This window comes from Rhea americana, unplaced genomic scaffold (assembly GCF_003343005.1).
Source record: "Rhea americana isolate MKP2758 unplaced genomic scaffold, rheAme1 scaffold_83, whole genome shotgun sequence".
Taxonomy (NCBI): Eukaryota; Metazoa; Chordata; class Aves; order Rheiformes; family Rheidae; genus Rhea; species Rhea americana.
The window spans coordinates 3129738-3149660 of record NW_028187012.1 but is presented as its reverse complement, the minus strand read 5'-3'; the positions used below and the strand labels follow the sequence as shown (position 1 = coordinate 3149660).

The following is a 19923-nucleotide window of genomic DNA, read 5'->3' as shown; positions in this document are numbered from 1 at the left end:
ACATTTTTTACGTCTGAATCCTGAAAGCCACATATGCAATGCAAACACAGACCATATTACAACAATACAAGCCATGATACAGTTTATGGGCTTTATCGTGAAATCCTTACCAAGTGACATCACCACATACATGAGCAAAAACAACTTCTGATAGCTCTCACCCAAACTGGAATAACTGTGCAAAATGTAACTTCTGAGAGTTTTGTTTCCCTTTATACAGCTGGTTCTTTCTCAGTCCTAATGCTTGGTCACAACCCAAATCTAAAAGCAAAACAATCCGTGGTACCTGAGGTAAAAATTCTCTCGCAAGAGCTAAGGCTCTCCTGTAGGCAGCATCCCCGGCTTCATTCTGCTCTACCACGTGGCTGATCAGCCCTATGGATTTTGCTTCCTCGCCGTCTACAACGCGCGCAGAGAAGATCAGCTCCTTTGCCAGAGATACACCGATTGTGCGAGGCAATCGCTGCGTGCCCCCTATAGTTTGGAATAAAACAGAAAACCCAAGTATTAGTTTCACGTCCGCCTATCCTAGAAAAGATGGCGCCTCATTTAATTCAAGTATTTTCATTTTTTATTACGTAAACAGTTATAGGAAGATAGAGTAATTACCCTATAATATAAACACATTCTTAAATGCCTTCTTCAGTTCTGAAACTTCATCTAAAATGAAATCACATTTTCCTCATCTCAGAAAGATATGTAAGTAACTGAAAAGGGCCAATATTAACATAGAATATGCTTCATTATAGACAGGCTACCATATTCAGAGCAGCCTAATGCTGAAGGAAAACTACTTGCCAGGAAGTGATCATATCCAAATATTCACCTTCTTTTTAAGAAGGTATATATTTTTAAGATATTAATCACCACAATGTGAATACTTTTAAAGAACTATAAGAAACGTACTCTCTATATATACTCTCTCGATATATACTCTACACTCTAAGAAACTATACTCTAAGAAACACACAGCTGAAGCTGAAATTTGCATCTATTAGAGACAAAAAGTATTTCTCCCCCAAAGATACTGCTGTGAATTAAAATAGTGGAAACGGTCTTTATCTGTAAGATAGGTCTTRGAAACTATAGTAGGTCTCCTGCTTCAACAGGATCTGAAATAAATATTCACTGTATTTAGACAGTCTATAAACAGATTTTTTTTTTCCAGAGGTACTTCTGCAAGAATATGCTAACATATTAAATTATTAATGTATGTGTATATGCAACAGGAATATATACAGAAGATGTTCAAGGTGACATGATAAAAAAACTGGATAAAGGTGTGTTCAGTTTATATAAAGTAGATTAATTTTCACCAGAAAATGGCAAACTAAACCAGTAYTTTATTGAAGCCATTCAGTTCTTTYACTGATGTATTCTTAAAATATGTAAATACATCTCTGAGACAAAATAAACCAACTGGAAACAAATAAAAAGTTTTTGATTCCATGACTCATCTTTCAACTATTATTTATTATGAGCTACCAGCTTCAGTACTACTGTATTCCTCTTCATAAAAACAGACCTGGCTTTGAACACATTACATCATATGATGCAGGAAGTTAGGAGTGGGGGAAGTGTTCCTGCCTTATTTTCTCTAGAATATTAYAAAATCATAGTTTCTACCAAAAGATACGATATATTTTCAAGAAGAACTCAGAAAGSTTTACACTCATAAGACTTCAAAGAAAATCTGTGGGACAGCAGCATTAGTAAATACAAACGATGAGGTATTCTCAGTGGTTCTCCTACTGTGCAGCAATTTTAGCAAAACCGTCCTGATGGTACAAGGACAAGCGGCCGCAGCAAGAAGCAGCCTTGTTTGATGGGTCTCCGAGAACTGCTGGCTCCTGTCACCTCGATAGCAGCCATTCCACACCTGGTCTCCCACGCCAAAGTGCGACTGCTTACAAAACGATTTTAGACCATAAGACCACGGTAGGTCCTTTACTGAAAAAGCAGTAAAAGTGCTGGTAGCTAAAGGCAGATGCTAGAGCTGCTGCTACTGCTGCTAGTTTGTGCAGCGGAACCGGTTGTACTGCCAGGGGAAAAATCCGGCTAACAGCACCTGTCTTTGTCAGAAGAAACGCAGAACCAAAAGAAAGTCTGTATTTTCGGATATTTTTAATGAAGGGAATAAAACTCTCCCAAACAAAAGCCCTTTTAAAATACTACCAAACCTGAAGCCTACACCCTCCTCTTAGTCTTGGCTGCCTCACTGGTACGATTCACAGACAGGGGATGAATTAAGCTCAAGCTGAAAAACTTTAAATCACACATATGCCAGGAAAAAGGGAGCTGTGTTTTCAAGCAGAGCAGACTGAGCTGTACTACTATCACCAGAAACATTCACTGGCTTTATTTTTCTTTTTTTTTTTTAATACTGAATATCTTTCCACTTCTCACCCAAAGAAGCTGTCATATCCTAACCAACATCTATCCTTGTACACATTTTAAGTGTACATCAGAATATAGCAGATGTCTGTTCTGATCTCCTTAAGAATAGTTTTCTCATAAATTATCCCTCTCACATAGTATTGGGATCTAAAGAAGCATCACATTTAGCTTTTGATCAAAGAAAGATATTTGTTCAAATCATAAGACTAAGAGGCTGCATCTACTGGTTTCACATCTTCTGTTCCCCCCCTGTTTATTATGGTTAGTAATTTTTTCTACTTAACTATCTCCCCTTCCTTTACTGTTTTCTCTCTTCTATTACTGCTTTTACCGGGAAATGTTGAAAACAAAGTTTAATTGAGCAACAATATTTCATAACTTTGACCAAACAATGGATATGTTTAAGCATGAAGTAGTGTTTATAGACGAAAAAAGTCTTCTTGCCAGTGTCTTACACAATAATGATTAAAGAGCAAAAAAGCAGACTAGAGTCTATGTTGTTTGGCTGCCTCCCACACTGCAAAGCCATTAAGCAGAGGAGCATGTTCTTTGATTAATATTCACAGAATAAAATCYAACAGTTCACTGCATCAATCACGTATATTCAGTAGTAGGAATAAGACATATACACATGCAAAAGCAGTAAGACTCAATTAATCAAATGCAAACAACATACCAAAATATACACAGCTACATACACTTATGGGGAAAACACACAGAGTACGTTGCAGATAGATGTTCTGTTTTGGTAATGCACAAAGAACATATAGTTCCTGCCAGCTACAATCAGAGCTAAAGGAAGTAACACCCAGGCTTCAAAGACATTACTTAAGCAGGGCATTTCATCTAAATGTAGGGCAGAATTTGACCGAAGAAAAGTTGTTTCATCTTCACAAATTTAATGACATGTTATTTCAAGGACTAGTGATCTGGTATTACTCACTGTGCTGATAAAAGTATTTGACACACAGTTGCAATGTAAATACATTCTTATCTGAGATAGTATATATTCAATGTTGTAATAATGTAAACAGCTTTTTTACATGACACTCCAGTCCATGTGAAAAGACACAGTACGTGCAAGGCTGCTAACTACTGGTATGAAAATTGTTAACCATTATTTTTGCTCCAACAGTTGATTTTGTATGAATATTTATTTAGTGTCAGTAATTCATCAGTTACAAAATATGTACACAACTGGTTTGGATTAAGGGAATTACGTGAACAATTCCCAAGAGTATATCCAACAAGATGAAGCAACTAGCTTACTGGAAATAAATTCATCATTCTGGCAGAGAATATCTACGCTCAGTAGGTTCTCATAGCTCAAGGCTCTGTCAAAACATATCGGGAAAAATCCTGTTCCGACAAAAAATCCAAACTTAAATGCAGGCATGCTCTTACTGTTTCAGATCAGAAAAAAGATTCTTTTTATCCTATCCTTTCTATCACAAGCAGTGTTTGGTTTATGTTAGATTGGCTTAACCGGCAGGTACCTAGATTTGTCTTTTTAAAGACTACCACACATTTCTAATACATTATTAATAACCAACGGTGAAGCCAAAGTTTGTCAGCCACAAACTTTCTAATTATTCAAGTGAGGCTAGGAACAACTCAAACGAATCCTTGTGGTTCTTCCACAGAAAGCTCCAAGGAACAGCTGATTTTTCCCCTTTCCAGTCACAGCAGAATGGGATGCAGAAACCTGCTGTTAATAAAGTGCAGGCCTCATCAGAAAGCGTAGGAGCTCATAAGTAAGCAAACATGGGTAAAACATTATTTTTAAGACAATGTTTTCAGTCGTGTAACTCATATTTTAAAAGTCTGTGCAACAACTATATTTTATGCTTTTAATATACCTGCCATCCATTGCTGAATTCASCAATTTTCAAAATATTACACTTTCTAAAAAGCTATCAAGACAATATTTAACCTCAAATTTCCAGCTGAGCATTTGCCAGATTAGGCCTTGATCCTACAGAGCTGTACATATTGTAGCTAACTTAAATCCAGCTATAAATCCTTATGGGATCAGCCATCCCAAATCCTTCCATGACAGAAAACACACAAGGCCTTTCACCAGCCCCAAGGCTAATCACTGAAAACAGCTCAGTCTGGAGAGACATCAACACGGATGCAAGCATGCCGGAGACCGACTCTGAAGCTCTCTTTGGCTCAAAAACTGCCAATTCAGTTTGCGTATCTTTGCTTTTCGCAATCCACATTATTCATATGCACGTAGTAAGCACCTACGCAGATTGCTTTATTTAAARACATATCTGAAAAATGGCTAGAATGTATCAGAGCTCCACACGTGGGTGGCTTGAAGGTAGCAGCTTGAATCAGTAGACRGCAGCGCTTGGCTCGGGGATGCAGGAGCGCTTACGATTCAGGAGGTAAAATGTAAATACAATTTCAAAATTCACTCGTAGTTAAATAACCACAGCTTTGGTACAGCAAGATGAAATGGTTCGGGTAATTTAGAAAAACTGACTTACTTTCAAAAGAGGTAATCCTCTTGCAAACTGAGAAAGACTAAAAATGGTTTCTCTGCAGACAGCCGCCTATACRAAAAGTGAGGTCCTTCACATTTCCTCCACAATTACTGTACAAGCAGCTGAACCATCAGACCTATAGCACTGTATAGTGTCCAGCRTCAGACCAAACGCTGCTGGACTATCACAGGTCTGAATTACAATACACGGACTCCCAGGGCCTAAGGTATTAGCTGTGCACACACTGACAATCTGCTGTATCACTCTGCATTGAAAATTTTTGAGAAAGCAAAGAGAAAGGCATAAAGTCACCCGTCTACTTAAAACATACACAAATGCAACAAGCACAAGCATACGTGGATATTCAGCAACGCCAAACGCTTCCCTGTTATGTTGGATGGAAAACTGTTCCTGTTGTCCTTCAGGCATGCAATGACAGAGACTGAACTTAAACATAATTCCAAACTACATGTACACGAGAACATAACTCACCTTGTTGCAGATAGAAATTAATGGCCCTAGAGAAGGCATTTTCCAGTTTCCAAATTACACCCACACATTTATGAAGTCATTACTCAGCTGCAACAACAGCTAGGAGGACTAGACCTAACTCTTTTATGATCATACTTTACAAATCATGTGCGCTTTATGAGTAACATTAGGTTAAAAAAAACATTTTTGACTTGTATTTGAAATAAATAGTTTCATAGCCTATGTTCTTACAGTTTTGGATTGGTTATGGCAGCTACACTTTGATTCATGTGAAAATCAGGACAAAAAACCAAGATTATGAAAAAAGCCACTGTAATTATTTTAGGGCAAGAGAAATGYAGAAAAATGGATTACCACAAAGGTATTCTGTTTGTATTTACAYTTAGAATGAGATCATACTCCCAAATTGGGACAATTACTTACTTTTTGTTTTTAAATGGGTACAAGCAAAAAGTAGAAACAACAAGAAAAATATGAATCAGACTATTATATCTGAAGTCTTCACTGTTACGGACAAGTAATTTGGATGCTTGCTTTCATCACTTCCAGGGCTCGCCATATAGAAATCTGTCATTTCATCCTTCCGCACAGCAAAGCAATCCATTAYTCTCCCAATCCTCTAACAAAGAAAGAAAAGATTATTTCTTCTCCCACGCTGACTACTATCATATCTGTATGTCCTTTATTTCCCCACTAAGAAATCCATTTACTTTCAACTATCTCAAAGTAATGGATTTTTAAGAATATGCCCCGGAAAATACTCATCACTGGAATTCTCCAACTTGAGAAGTACTAAAGGAAGACGAATCAATAGCAAATTTAGAATACAAGTCCAGGGAAAACAGCAAAGCCAGTAAGACTGCAGTAGGACACAATGTGGCCTGGTTCAGCAGTCAAATCCCAAGAAGGTAGCTTTCTCTCTACAGATAAACATATCTGAAAAAAATGTACATTCACAGTAAGCATATTTTTTCACCCTGAGTAGGATGTCTTCCCAGAGGAAGTAGCCACACTGCTACAGCTACACTTGCATCTAACACCTAGGCTACCGTATTTAAAACGGGACTGCACACATCTACAACGTTTTGCAGTGCTTTGGAGATATGACCTCTATCAAAAACTGGCCAAATCCATYGAAGTGCATTATTCTAGAACAACTTTCAATGCAAAAAGCAACCTTTTCGGTAAATCWGAAACTTAATTCTGAGATATTCAGTGTAATACTGATGGAGAGTCCTAACTTTTTAAGCTTGATCTGTTTAATTTTGTTGGRCCACCCAGGAGTGCCAGAATGGCCTCCTGTTCTTTTTATTCTCCAATGAGTCATCCTTCTATTTGTAATTTTACAGTAATACTTGAAGAAATAATCACAGTTGTTATTAAAAACTCCATAATTCACAGGCATAAATAATTAAAACATTATTACTTGTATTTGTCCATGTTGATCTGTATTTTGAATGTTACATTATTTGCTACTCCTTGTAAGTATATGTCTATCTGCAAGAATAATTACAACTTATATTAGAAATTACCAATTAAAATAAAWCCATCATAAATGTGAATAAAATATAAACAAGCATTCTGTATATGTTATGGGATATTCTATATATGCTAATTTTGAGCAGTTGGTACTTATATGCCTAGCTTGAGACAAATGAAAGCTAGTTTTTTCAGAAGCATCAAGCATCTGCAGCCTTAGTAACTTCAGCTGCAGCTTTTCAAGCTCAATACCTCTAAAATATTAAGACTTGTATCAAAGGGGTTATCAAGATACTAAAAACAGCAAACTGACACCAGAAAAATTGCACTTCAAGCGATACGGCTCTATCAGGTTAAAAGTCTACGATGCAGGCTGGAATAGGAGCTACTTTTTCCAAGTCAGGATCAACCTTTTAAAGCTCTATAAACATCTTCTACCTTGGACCCACGCACTGCCATCCAGGATCAACTGAGAAAGGGTAGGTAGGACTAGCACATTGTTTTAAGGAATAATACTTTAAAAAATCAGACAACAGATGGTACATTTAAAACTCTCTTTTCTTCCTGGAATCCTGACTGATAAATATTACTTCATTTAATTTACACTGTTATCATTTTAAGAATCAGAGTTTTTAAAAACAAATAACAGTCCAAAATCATTCWAAAGTTYCACTTTAATTTGTGTGTAACTGTGYATGAAGATATAAAACATCTTTAAATGTAAATGAGATAAGTCTTCCACTAGGACAGCTCCTGTGCAACAGTGGATTCACCCCARTAAGTGCATACTGGGTGTTTTAACCTCTTATTGTTTGRGATTACTCAGATGTTTTTTCCTCAAACAAAAACTATAGCTCCATTAGTTTTCTTAATCTGCAGCACCAGTTTATAACTACTGCAAAAAAGAAAAGCCATTAACTGACAAGAAATTAATCCAGAATGAGCTCAAACAAATTATTCCCAGGCTACAGTTGTCAGACTGCTATAACACTAAAGGAAAGGGATTACGTTAAGTAAGGCCCTCTTTTACTCATCTCACCTGCTATGGTGACACAGCAACGCAGCCTTGAAGTCTCTGCCTAGTTCATAGTATGGAAGGCATGAGGGATGTATATAATGAGAGATCTTTCTGTGAATATAGACAAGGTAGTGCTAATTGGATTCTTCTGCCATCTAACCTTACATAGATGAGTTGGCACTCATGGATCTTTACAGTTTTAAGGATCAAAGCAATTAAGATACCATTTTTATTCTCCTTACATCCTATGTCCAAATTTCAGGAGGAGAGTTGGTTGGGGGTATGCAAGCAGGAGGTAATGAAGGAATTAATTTATATCAGCACAAAAAGCTGGGATAGCAGTGGGGAACGCTATACTTGTTAAAAATATAAAGTTGCTTTTGAAGTAGCAGAAGTCATTAAGAATAGCTGACAACAAACATCAGCGATCTGCAAGACAGACAGCACCACATTTATAGCTTTTCCACTCTCTTCTCAGTAGCTGGCCTCATTCTGCGCTTCAGGCAGTGCTGTTCTGCTGTGAGCAGAACTCGCTGCTGAAGGCTGCAGGCTTCTAGGTGTCGTATAGCCTGGTTACTGCTCCTAGTTCTGCATCTCTTACAGATGAAAAGCACTCTTACATAGAGATCCTTTGACTCTTTCTTGGCAGCAATCTACCTCTTGTATCTTGAAGGATCCATACTAGAACTCTCCCAAGTCCCCAGTGGCTTGGGAATGTTTTTCTGGAGCCTGAGCACTTCAAGATCTCTACCTTCTGCTTAATTTCTTCCAGAGAATATATGACATACGAACAAGAAACTCATCCACAGCAAAAGAACTCCTTTAATACAATATGCTTTAGCCTTGAAATTCAAGGAGAATCATGGACCTTTAGAAGACACAAGGATATCCTGAATGAAACCCCTCCTAGACTCAACCTGCCTGCAACTCTTGGAATTTGACCRGCATGTATAGACCTACCCCACCTTTTTGGTCTCAGTCTCCAGTCTCTCTTTTCCTCAAACAAGCCACTATTTTTTTAATCATCCCCACCTCTCTTTCTGCATGTGTTTCAGCCTGCAAACTGGCAGCCCCCATTGCACAGCCAGCCTTCTCTGTAGCGTTTACTGTTCTCACAAAGGAACCATTAAAACAGACCTCAGAAACTACAGCCCTTTATCACTCTTCCATTGGTAACCCTCTTCAAATAGGACTACAGCTTATTATGCACACATGATATTAAGTCTACACCGCAAAGTGTATGTGTTTTGTGGAGACATCCAATGGAACAGCAAAAGCAGGATAAGCTTGCAATGGGCTTTCATGGCCCTGATGCTTTGTATATTCTAAAACCCACACACAATTTGAGACAGTATTGCTCTCTGGTTGCTTGTTTATGCATCTCTATTTCCTTGTTTGTTTGTTTTTTAAAGAACCTAAAAAATCTTTTCTGGTCAAGCAAAATATGCCTCCTTAGTGGTTCATAATGAGACAGAAGGTTAGGAGCATACCTGGGAGCTCAGGGTTCAAACCCCCCCCCGAGACCCTCCCAGCTCCTTAAACTGCATACAGCTGATGCTCTAGGCACACATAAACAAAGAAAAGGCATGAGGGGGGCACAGGAGGAGAGAACTTTTGTAAGGTAAAAACTCTGAGAACCTTAGTGTAGGGAATAACTCTGTAGTTGCAGGAAGCTGGAAGAGACAACCACAACTGGCAGCAGTGTTATCCAGTGACCCTGCACAACGCTCCAGAGGTTCAGCGTTTTGTGGCAAAAGCATCATTACAGTTCCTAGAAAGGAGGCGAAGGAGGGCTTCCTCTAGCCTTGGTTCTCTTCCAGAAACTCCTAGAAAAYGTCTTGGAACCGTCCAAATTCTAGGAGGCTGATAAATACATTTTAGTCTTCTAGGTAATTAAGAAAGCCAAGCCCACAGCCTGATTCTGAGAGGAAAAAGATAATTTTACTCCATTCAAAATGAACTAATGAACACCTAACTCTTTTGATAGGTATTTTAATTACATTAATATATTGAGTTAAAAGATCAAAATTAAACTAACTTCCTTGATCCTTTTTTACTTTTTTAGTTTGGGTAATATAAATTTCAGTGTAATCATTCACATTTCATGAGTCCCAAACATAAAGCTGCCTTTTTTTTTTTTTTTTTAAAAAAAAAAAAAAAAAAAAAGGGCATCAGACTAGGCCTCTGAGTGACTGAACTCTGTATCTACTTCCTCAAAACATACATATCCATGCCAGGTACGTTACATCCCATTTTTTTTCTTTTCTTTACCATTTCACAGAATTTCCAAAATGAGAACGAGCTGTTAAGAGAAAACTCAAATACAAGTCATGTAAGTCATCCAATTAACATCGGTTTCTCAGATCTCAGATTCACATTAAAATGTAAAGGCCACTAATATAAAGTGCTTGCATAACAAAAAGATTAAAAGGTTTTGGGGAAATTTTTACAATACACTTGCTTTTTATTATGTTTGACAACTATGGGGGGGAGCCACCTGGGGAGATAACCGGAACACAGATGATGAAAAACTGAGGCAAAGAAGGGAGGAAAGCGATCTCGTATTTCTGCATTTCAGAGTTTTGTAACAGTTGGCTTAGACAAGTCTAGAGAGCCAGAGTGGTTCAACGACATAATTAAGGAAACAATATTTCATAAATCATTTTGTCCAACTTGTTTTGTTGTGAACTTGCACAGCTGCTCTTCTAAGGTAGGCTACACAATTGCTACTTCGTTTCCTGGATTTTCCAGAAATTGATGAAAAATATCAACAGTCACTCAGCGAATCAGCTATATGCTTAAGCTATTTTGCTTGCTAACATAATACAGTCATAATTCAATATGAAATGGAAGTAAGTAGCCTCTATATTCCTACTCACTGATGATGGCTCTCAAAATAGGTAAACTATTCAGTTAAAAACTGAGTTAAATCATTCATACCTATGCAAATGATGTATTTTAATGTGCTTCAAATTTCATGTTGAACATGAGTAGAATGCATTTCATTTTTTGTATTACCCCGGTCTGATAGATAGCTTCTACTTACTTCAACCGTGTCTCAACTGAAAATGGGGCCACAGCAAAGTACCAGCCTGGGGTTCAACTTCACAGAAGTGTCATGTTTCACTCATCCTATGCACTATCCTTGAGATTTCAGAAATAGGGTTAGTGGTGTTTTCTGAGAAACCCATCAGTGCTCTATAGTGGAATGATAAAATATAATTAAGATATTACAGTTTGTCTTTATTATTTACAATATAAATGATTCATTTCACATTAGTATCCTAAGTTTAGTTACTGAACCTCTGGACAAAACTACTTTGATTATCTTTATGGCATATATTTTAATTTTCATCTGCTATTTTATCTCTGTAAGATTAAGACTGATCTCACCTCACCTTTTATCATGACACTCTTGTAGGTGGCAGCATCAGCTTTCCTCATAGAGGAATATTAAAGCAGCTGTATGTGATGTTTCTTCCTTGATTATCACTGCTTGCTATTCCAATTTGTTACATTACTTTCAGTTTGCTGTAGAGTGATCCTCCATAAGAAGTTTAATTAAGTACAGTGGTTTTTTTAGAGCTCAGCTTTGGGCCCATACTATTCTGAAATAAATATCAGTTTGGCATCTCTTTTAATACTTGGGAGATTATATACATTCAGTTTTATCTGCTTCTCAAAGCCACTTACAGCTTCCTAATTTTGCTGTTGCCTGGCTTCAGCCAGCCAGGCTCATGCCAGAACTCTAGCATGAGTTCTGGAAGTCCAAAAAGATAAATGGTCTAAAGCTGGTGGGAAAAAAATTAATATCCTCATAGCTAAGCAGAACTTCACATAACCTCTCTTCAATTCCTCTCTTCTTTTGGGACTCCAAAAGAGGTCCATGCCAACAACGAACTATGTATCAGCAAAGGAGCACTTATGACCACTGGCCATTTACAATTTGAAGGTAGTGTTTTAATGCCACCTGAGCAGTAAAACCTGTGAGCTCACCCGCACAGAGGGGATGGGCAGTCTGTGCTCTGTTTGGAATTAACAGAGCACTTTTTTCATTCACTTTGCAATTGGGCACGATTTTGACTACCTGCTTAAAGAACTCATCAGCTTCCTTTGTTGTCATCACTGCTTTCTGCTTTGTGAGAATTATAAATTTATTTTTAAAATAACATCCACAAAACGTTAATTTGATAATTGGTATTTGTAACTCATTTCTGGACCAAGCTAAGTTCAATAGCAATCAGACTTTCCTCTTATCAAAATCGCCAAAGGCTTGCAGAACTAATGGATTTAGCTCAAGGCTTATGTTCCTACCCATTTCCATACTGCTTGATTGCTAAGCATTTGATTTTAAAAGGCCCAATGCTGATGCTAGTTTTTGCAATACTGATTTCATAGTTGTAAATAGTGGTCTTCCTATCATTATGTTCAACTCCAAACATTCAGTAAGCTACTCTGGATACTTAAAGAGTATTATAAGCATTTCACCAGATTCAAAATAAATATTTACTCCCTGAAATTGTTCTACCCATTTGCAAGACAACACAGGCTTTGCTTTTCCTCTTAACTCTTCCTCTGTAAGGCACTGACCAAGCTAAGAATGAGAAATACTACATCATACTTTTAACACACTTAGCTTAAGTGACRCCATGGACCATACAGTAATACTCATAAAAAGAAATGAGATCAAATTATTCAGTACAAACAAAAAATAAATGCAGTGTTTTTGGTCCTCTGTGCCCCCAAACTTCTGAGTAATAAAACTGCTTAGGCACAAAACTGTCCAGTTTTGATACTCATAACTACTCCCATAACTCAGTGGTTTGGGGGGGATTTCCATTTTTAACTCAACACTTAAAGAAAAAGTAAAAACTTTTATACACCAGTAAAAGCATTCTTTTTCTTTCCTCTCAGTCAGTAACAGCTAATTCTCTTTTCCTGTACTTTCACATGTGTACACCCAAAGATTCCCTATGATCAAAAATTAGTATCTTCAAATTCAAATCAACTGCTCTAACAGTAAGAAATCCCTGTAAATTTTCATTTAGCTCTAACGAACACATTATATGAATATCTGAGAACAAGGGAAGTGAGATCTATCAGAAACTGTTTTGCAACTTCTGTGGTCGCTACTACACTGTGCCTGGTAACCACGACGTAACAGGCTAAATTGACTTTTTGAATAGCAGAGGAGTTAGATTACAGCAAATGTGAAAGTTTGTAAAATTTACAAACCTGATTACACACAATATGATTCACAAACTACAGAGGAAAAAGTCTTAATGTCCCTTCCCATCCGATAATGATGATTTCATTAGTATGATTTCATTAAAACAAAGGATTAACTTTCTAAAAGAATTCTTTTGTTAACTACTTAACATTTTTCTCTAAATACGAACCACAATCATGAGACGAAGGAAGCTGCTGGTTGTAGGATTTTTACCTTGTCAATAAAACAAAGATGCTGACACTCCTTCACCTCGCAGGAGTGTTGGGAAAATAAATTTATTTCCATCGCCACAGTATGGTTGCCTCACAGATATTAATAAATTTATTTTCCCAACACTCCTGCGAGATGAAGATGTATTATCATCTTCTTCTAGGAAGACGATCTCTCTAGGAATACGAACTCTCAGGAAAAAATTAATAATTATGTCCCTAGAGCAYAGGTTGAATAGCGTACCGGAAATAGGACACGGGGCTCGTTTTACACAATGGGAATACAAAATACGGAGTAGCAGCTAATTAAGGAACTATGCATCCTATGAGGTAGGGTATGCACACAACAAAAAAGCGATGATGTAACTCGTCACGTTTCCTAATGCATAAGTACAGGAGAGACAATTTCAGCCGGGGGCATTACAATGGCGGTCATACGGTTACAATTTTTCTGATAAGCACTGGAAAATGTGAATTCATCAGCAGCACAAACACCCTTGTTTTCACCGAGTGGCCCACAGGTGGGTTTCCTCCGCGAGCAGCTCTGCTTCCTGTTAGTTAATGCACTTCACTCATTTCAGCCCACCCGAGCCCCCGGCYGGGGACGCTTGGCCGCGAAGAGCGGCCAGGCGCAGGGGCTGCGCCCCGCGGCGGCTCRGAGCGGACTCCCACCGAGCCACCTACGGTGGGGACCAGACCGCCCGGGGCCCTCGCTCGGAGGGCTTGCCGGGCCGTGGGAATGCCAAGGGGCGGGCAGGCCGGGGAATCAGCTGGCTACGAGTCTGGAAAAGCAYGGATTACTATCCGCTGACTTGATTTTTCATTGCTTCTTTCTTATTTATCCCAGACCGGTTTTGTTTGTCAAAAAATGTATTCTTCCTAGCCACACCAGGTACTATTAAGTTCTTCTGCCTTTCAGTTGCCTTGTTCTTCCACTACAAAACATAACTGGCTCTAGATATTACAAACAGCTTTGTTTCCTTCCTGGAATTATTGTATATTTGGTCTCGTCCAATTTGCTTTCATTATGAGTTTAAGTTTCCCACGTAGGTTCAGCAGTTTAAGCTGAAGGTTAATAACTTTCCTGAGTTCTGATGATTCGTAAGAAAAGGGCTGAGGCAGCAATTTCACACTACACTGCTCAAATTCTTGAAGTCGATATGAAACCTGGATATGGGGATCAGGTAACATGAAGAGAGCCTGCAAAACAGTAGATGTTAATTATCTCATGGCAGGAGGAGAAATAGCTAAACGCTACTTGGTTCAATTTTCTAGTACCCCCTGCAGGTTAATACAAAGGAGCAGCATTTGGCTTCAAAGTGAATGGCATATATATCCTGACTAATTAAAATGAAAATAAGACCAAAGGTCTTTCATGTTGTTATTAATATTTAATAAAAYATTTCTAAGCTTCTGTGTGAAGAGAATACCAAAGGGACTTCTCACTGAATTTCACCCATCTCTTAAATTTCAGGAAACAGTATCTTGCTCACATTGCCGTAGTCTACTATAATAATTGCATTATATTTAAGTCTTTGTTATTTTCATGCTTCCTGACATCCAGGTCAGGTTATCGTGTCCACTTATACCACTCTGGTCAAGAGGATAAATGGACTGTTTGTCTGATTTAGCTAGTAATCTTTTTATGTAAATTAGAGATTTAAAAAAGAAATAGGAATTTCATGAATTTCCTGCATTACTTTTTTTTATGAACCATTTAATAATCTTCTTGTACTTTCCAGTATACTGTAATGAGTACCATATTAGTCGTATGATATAGTAAGGTATGCATGCTATTATCGGCCCCTTTTTTCTTAAATCAAAGGCTAAAAAAAGTTCCTATCTGTCTAAAAATTAATCATTAGTTTACAACGTCTTAGCAGCATGATGCATTTGTATTTTTATTTTAGGCAGTACTRGTAGGCACCTTTACTAATATTACTTGACATTTCCCAAAATAAAGTGTTATTTTTGATTGAATACAATTTCTCAAATTTTATTATTGATCTTTTTTTCACAAGTATTGTCCAGCAAGAGATTCTTTTTGCTAGGCTGTTTCGGATTTTTTTTTCYTCCATTTTTCTATTTTCAATTCAGGCACAACACTTCAGCCATTTTTAAGAATGAAGTTAGTGGGGAAAAAATGTTTTGCCTGTAATAAAAAAATCTAGTGGCCTTATTTTGAGCCTTTCTAGTATCTCTGCTTTGAAACACAGAGATAAATTGGCTTGACAGTAGTAGCAGTGTCTCAGGAACATGTCATTTGCAATCCATGTATCTGAGCAAGTTTTAGTCTTTAAAAAATCTCAGTGTGAATAGCATCATCATTTACAGAATAACATATAGAGATAAGGAGCTGGCTTAAAGCTGTACAAACAATAAGTGTATTTCTACGCAATACYGCATGTAACAGTATTTAATTACTGAGCACTCGATTTTCAAACCTTAGTAATGTTCTTCTAAGATACACTTTATGTCTGTCTATGTCATCTTCCGGGTTCTCCCTCCTTCCACCCCYCCCCCCCTTTTTTCAGTACTAAGCATACAAAAACTATACGAAGTATACTACCTTCAGCTGCAAGGTACTTGATTTCACGATCTACGTGGCTAACGTTTAACAGTAACATATTCCTGCAGTAACAACGACTACCACGAAGAGCGTAGCACATCCTGCAATACCGATAATAGAAGAACAGAGAGTTAGAGCGTGTCCGTACGAGAGCACTCTGAAATATTAGAGTAATTTAGATGAAAGTAACAAAGTTCGATTTCTAAATAAATTAAAATAATCCAAGTTAAGACTGTGTTAACTTAAAACTGTTTGCGTCCACATAGGGATTAAACACAGTGTAGGTAATCCTTTAAATAAACAAACTTTAAAGTGACACACACACACACCCCCCACCATAGATAAGCCTTTAAAAATCACTGGCTCCATTCCCAACTCTGGAAGGGACTGTGTTTTAGTGGACACGATCACTTCTGCTACGGCACCATCCCAGCATCATTMTTTATACCCCATCCCACCATTTTTACCCTCAGACTCTGCTCTGTCCTTTCTCCCCCAAACCAGGTCTTTGGTCACCTCTAGCTCCAAGCCTTCATAAAGAGAGTTCCAGCCTCTCCTTGAACAAATCCTAGGCTCTATCTTCCTTCATCATGCTCCATACAGACCTTGGATYTCAGTAATATCCCTGCCCCAACCTGTCTTCCATCTCTTGCCCCTTCTGCTTCTCAGCCRAGCGCTGTCATGCTCCCAGACACCGCGGGCGCTGCAGCCGGGACACTGAGAACACAGCAACGGACTCTAACATTTCCATCCTGGTGCCCAGTTTCAGCCTCTGAATACAAAGAAAGCGCTCCCATGTAACAGGAGTGATTTTTCCAAGGCTAATACTCAACCAAAATTTGGATACAGAAAGATACGTCCCTAAACACAGAAGTCCCCTGAAACGTCCTCCAACCTTCCCAGACAAAAATGTGTTTTCTTTTTTTTTAAAAAATTAGCTTAAATTTCCACTAAAATTATCCTGAGAAAGATATTTAGCATTAAAAATTCCAGACCACACTACTGGAATTTGAGGCTTTGATACATCCATGCTGAGATTCGTGTCCAAGTCTAAAGCAATCTTATGGAAGGAGTGCCTTGCTGGGAAGCCTCGGAAAAGACAAGCTTTCACAACAGGATCCTGGCACGCTGTTCTGAAGGGAAATACTCTCTCGCCYGCTCTGTATGTGTGCATGTATATATGAGTATGTATACATACAGGTGTGAGTACGTATTTACGCAGAGAGAGCAGGATCAGCATGCTTACTTAACAGAAATACGAACCACCACAAGTCATCCTATAACAGGAGTATTATTTGCATCTTTTCAGGCCTAAACATAAAAAGGTATGCACAACATACAAACAGTAGAGTGCTCATGAACACTTCTTCATGTATTTAAAAGTATTAAGGCAACTGAAAAAAAAGGGATGATTAATTTAGTATAGGTGTGTTTTTTTCTTTAACATCTACTCAAAAGATGTCAAAAACATGGCATGCATATAACCTTTGGATAATCAGAAGGGGCTGAAATAAACAAAAGCACTTTTTTTTTTTTTTTTTTTAAGAATAAAAAGAAGTCACCTAAGAGCTCTGCCTCACTGCAGAGGACCTACCACCAGAATTCTTTTTCCATTAAATCTCACTTCCTTAACCCACTTTTAAGCACCATATTAAATGAAGCTCAGGCTACCCACATAGAGCACTAGGAGATCTTAAAAGCTGAAATCTAGGGCAATCCTGGCCAGATGACTCATACATGTACGGTCTAGCACATGTGCAGCAAATCCCGCACGTCAGAACCAGGGCACTTCCACCGTGGAGCTGCTCTGCGCACGCGCAGCAAACGCACCAGCTGGTGCTGGACTGTTCATGCACAATTTAGCCAGATGCACTCAGCAGCTACTTTTGAGGAAACCCAGCAACYCTGGCTATCAAGCATCTGAGAACTGCCCAGATGACACAAAAACGTGGGAAAAGCCATGCCCCATATGCTTTCGTTTAGGATGTAGAATCTGACTTTATAATCCGGAACACTGTCTATACAAAACGTCTTTTAGCCCTACCCATACTAGAATGACACCCATTTCAGAGCTTCAAGCAAAGTCCTTTGTGTTGAAGCRGAGCTCACTCTCGCTGAATTTCAGTATACTTGTTTGTAAAAGCGGTACACTAAACAGCCTGCTCTCCTGCCTGGATCCCATTTCCTTCTCAAATCAAATTATATATGCAAACCTGCAAGGCCGTAAAGACACAAAACAGCTTTTCAGATTTCTGAACTACAGAAATCCTACCTTTTAACCTATATTAATCCTACACGCATTGTACATTTGTCAAAAATGAAGATCTTTGTGTGTCACAGATTACTTGCGCTGTATGAAGTATGCAAGTTTAGCTTAAAACCTACATTTTCTTTTGGAGTTTGTTTTTACTTAAATCTACTATCTGAAATGTTAGAAATTAAATGCCAATCTGTAAAAATGTTTACATTAAATGGTGTGTGAAAATATAGTTTTCCTATAGACCTGAGAGCAGGTCCTAAGCAGATAGTAATCAAATTGCCAGTAAAACAATGCCCTTATCTCTTGCAGCTTGCATCTCAAGACAGATGGCAAGAAAGAGTCTGTATTTCGGTGAAACCACAATGAAATACTAGATGAAAAGAACTAGGAACTTCTTAATTCAGAATGCTTTGCTAAAACCTCATGCTCCTTCTCAGTGTTACATTTTAGTTTGGATGTGCTGGGGTGTTTTTTACTTTCTTATTTTCTGTATGTTTTGATATGGCAAGATAGTATTTTGGACAGGTCCCGCCAAAAGCCTTTTTCTAGGCTTGCTACCCAAATTCTTAAAACACTTCATCTACCAGTTTGCTTCTTTCTCCTGGAACTTTGAGATTAAATTACTAAGTTTTAATTATATTGGTCATAGAATAGAGTATTCCATATTTATTTATTTTTAGTTATTTAAAAAAAGACAAGTGCTTACACAGAGACCCTGGACTACAAATGCTTAGTCCATAAGGAAGGTTCCATAACACTTTTAAAAGAATAGCACTGGCTTTCAGTAGATGGGCTTGCACTGACTGAAAGTCTACAGTGACGTATCAGCCTCATCATCCGGAAAAGATGCGATCATCATTTCCATTACAATCTGCTGTTTTTAAGGGTGTAAGAAATAAGTAATAAATACTTGCTTGTATTAAAAATTGATGCAAAATCTTAACACTGATCCTTTCTAAATTCACTGCAGGGGAAAGAATGTACTAGCATAGCCAATTTCCTCAATATGCGTGGGAATAACATATTCAAGCTTATTCCTCCAAACTGAAAGTGATCCGCTCGTAGTACACTTGAACACTTTTAAAATGGGGGCGGAGGGTGGAATTAACTGAAGCCGCTTCTCCTTCATGAAAAGAAACTGCAAGATGGGTAAATTTCAGAGGGCAGAAAGYGCTGCCGAACTCCCTGAATGGCGCTGATTAGGCAGCCGAGTGCAGAGCATCCCCGGGATCCCTGTCTCCTCCTTGGCAAACCTCAGCACACCCAGAGAGAGTCCAAGTCCGCTCAAACTGCTCTTCTTGCTTTCCCCTGTACTGTAGTCCTCCACTGTACTTTTAACCATAACGTGYCTTTTTGCAACAGTCTGTCTCAATTTTACAGAGGGGAAACTGAAGCACAGCGACTTTGTTGTCATCACACGCGGTGCCGCGACTGGAACCGGAGCTTTGCAGCCCGGTTTTTGTGAAACGCCTCATCCCAGGTATAATGGAGTCATTGCATCGCTGATGTACTTTCAGATATAGAAAGCTAAAACACAGTGAATAGAAATTATTACTTGGATTGGTTAAAAGCAAAATAGAAGATKACTTTGCCTGCAGCGCACTTTGAAAATATGTTTTGAAACAGAAGCACGATCTAAATGTTAGAAATTATTTTATTTTCTAACTGTACGAGGTTTTATTTCCAAAGTTAGGCAAGCACTGCTGCCACAAGCACGTACACACAGTATGCATATACACGTAYTTAAGTAACCTTAACAGAGCATTAGCACTTA

At 38.2% G+C, this 19923-nt stretch overlaps 1 protein-coding gene across 1 annotated transcript in view; it reads right to left on the bottom strand.

Annotated features, from left to right (window-relative positions):
• Positions 1 to 19923, bottom strand: part of AUH (AU RNA binding methylglutaconyl-CoA hydratase) — a gene marked incomplete at its 5' end in the record, with an annotated part of 107922 nt that overhangs the window by 6223 nt on the left and 81776 nt on the right. Inside the window, one exon of the mRNA XM_085323259.1 lies at positions 287 to 474. Coding sequence (XP_085179385.1) covers positions 287 to 474 — 188 coding nt within the window. The remainder of the gene's footprint in view (positions 1 to 286; positions 475 to 19923) is intronic.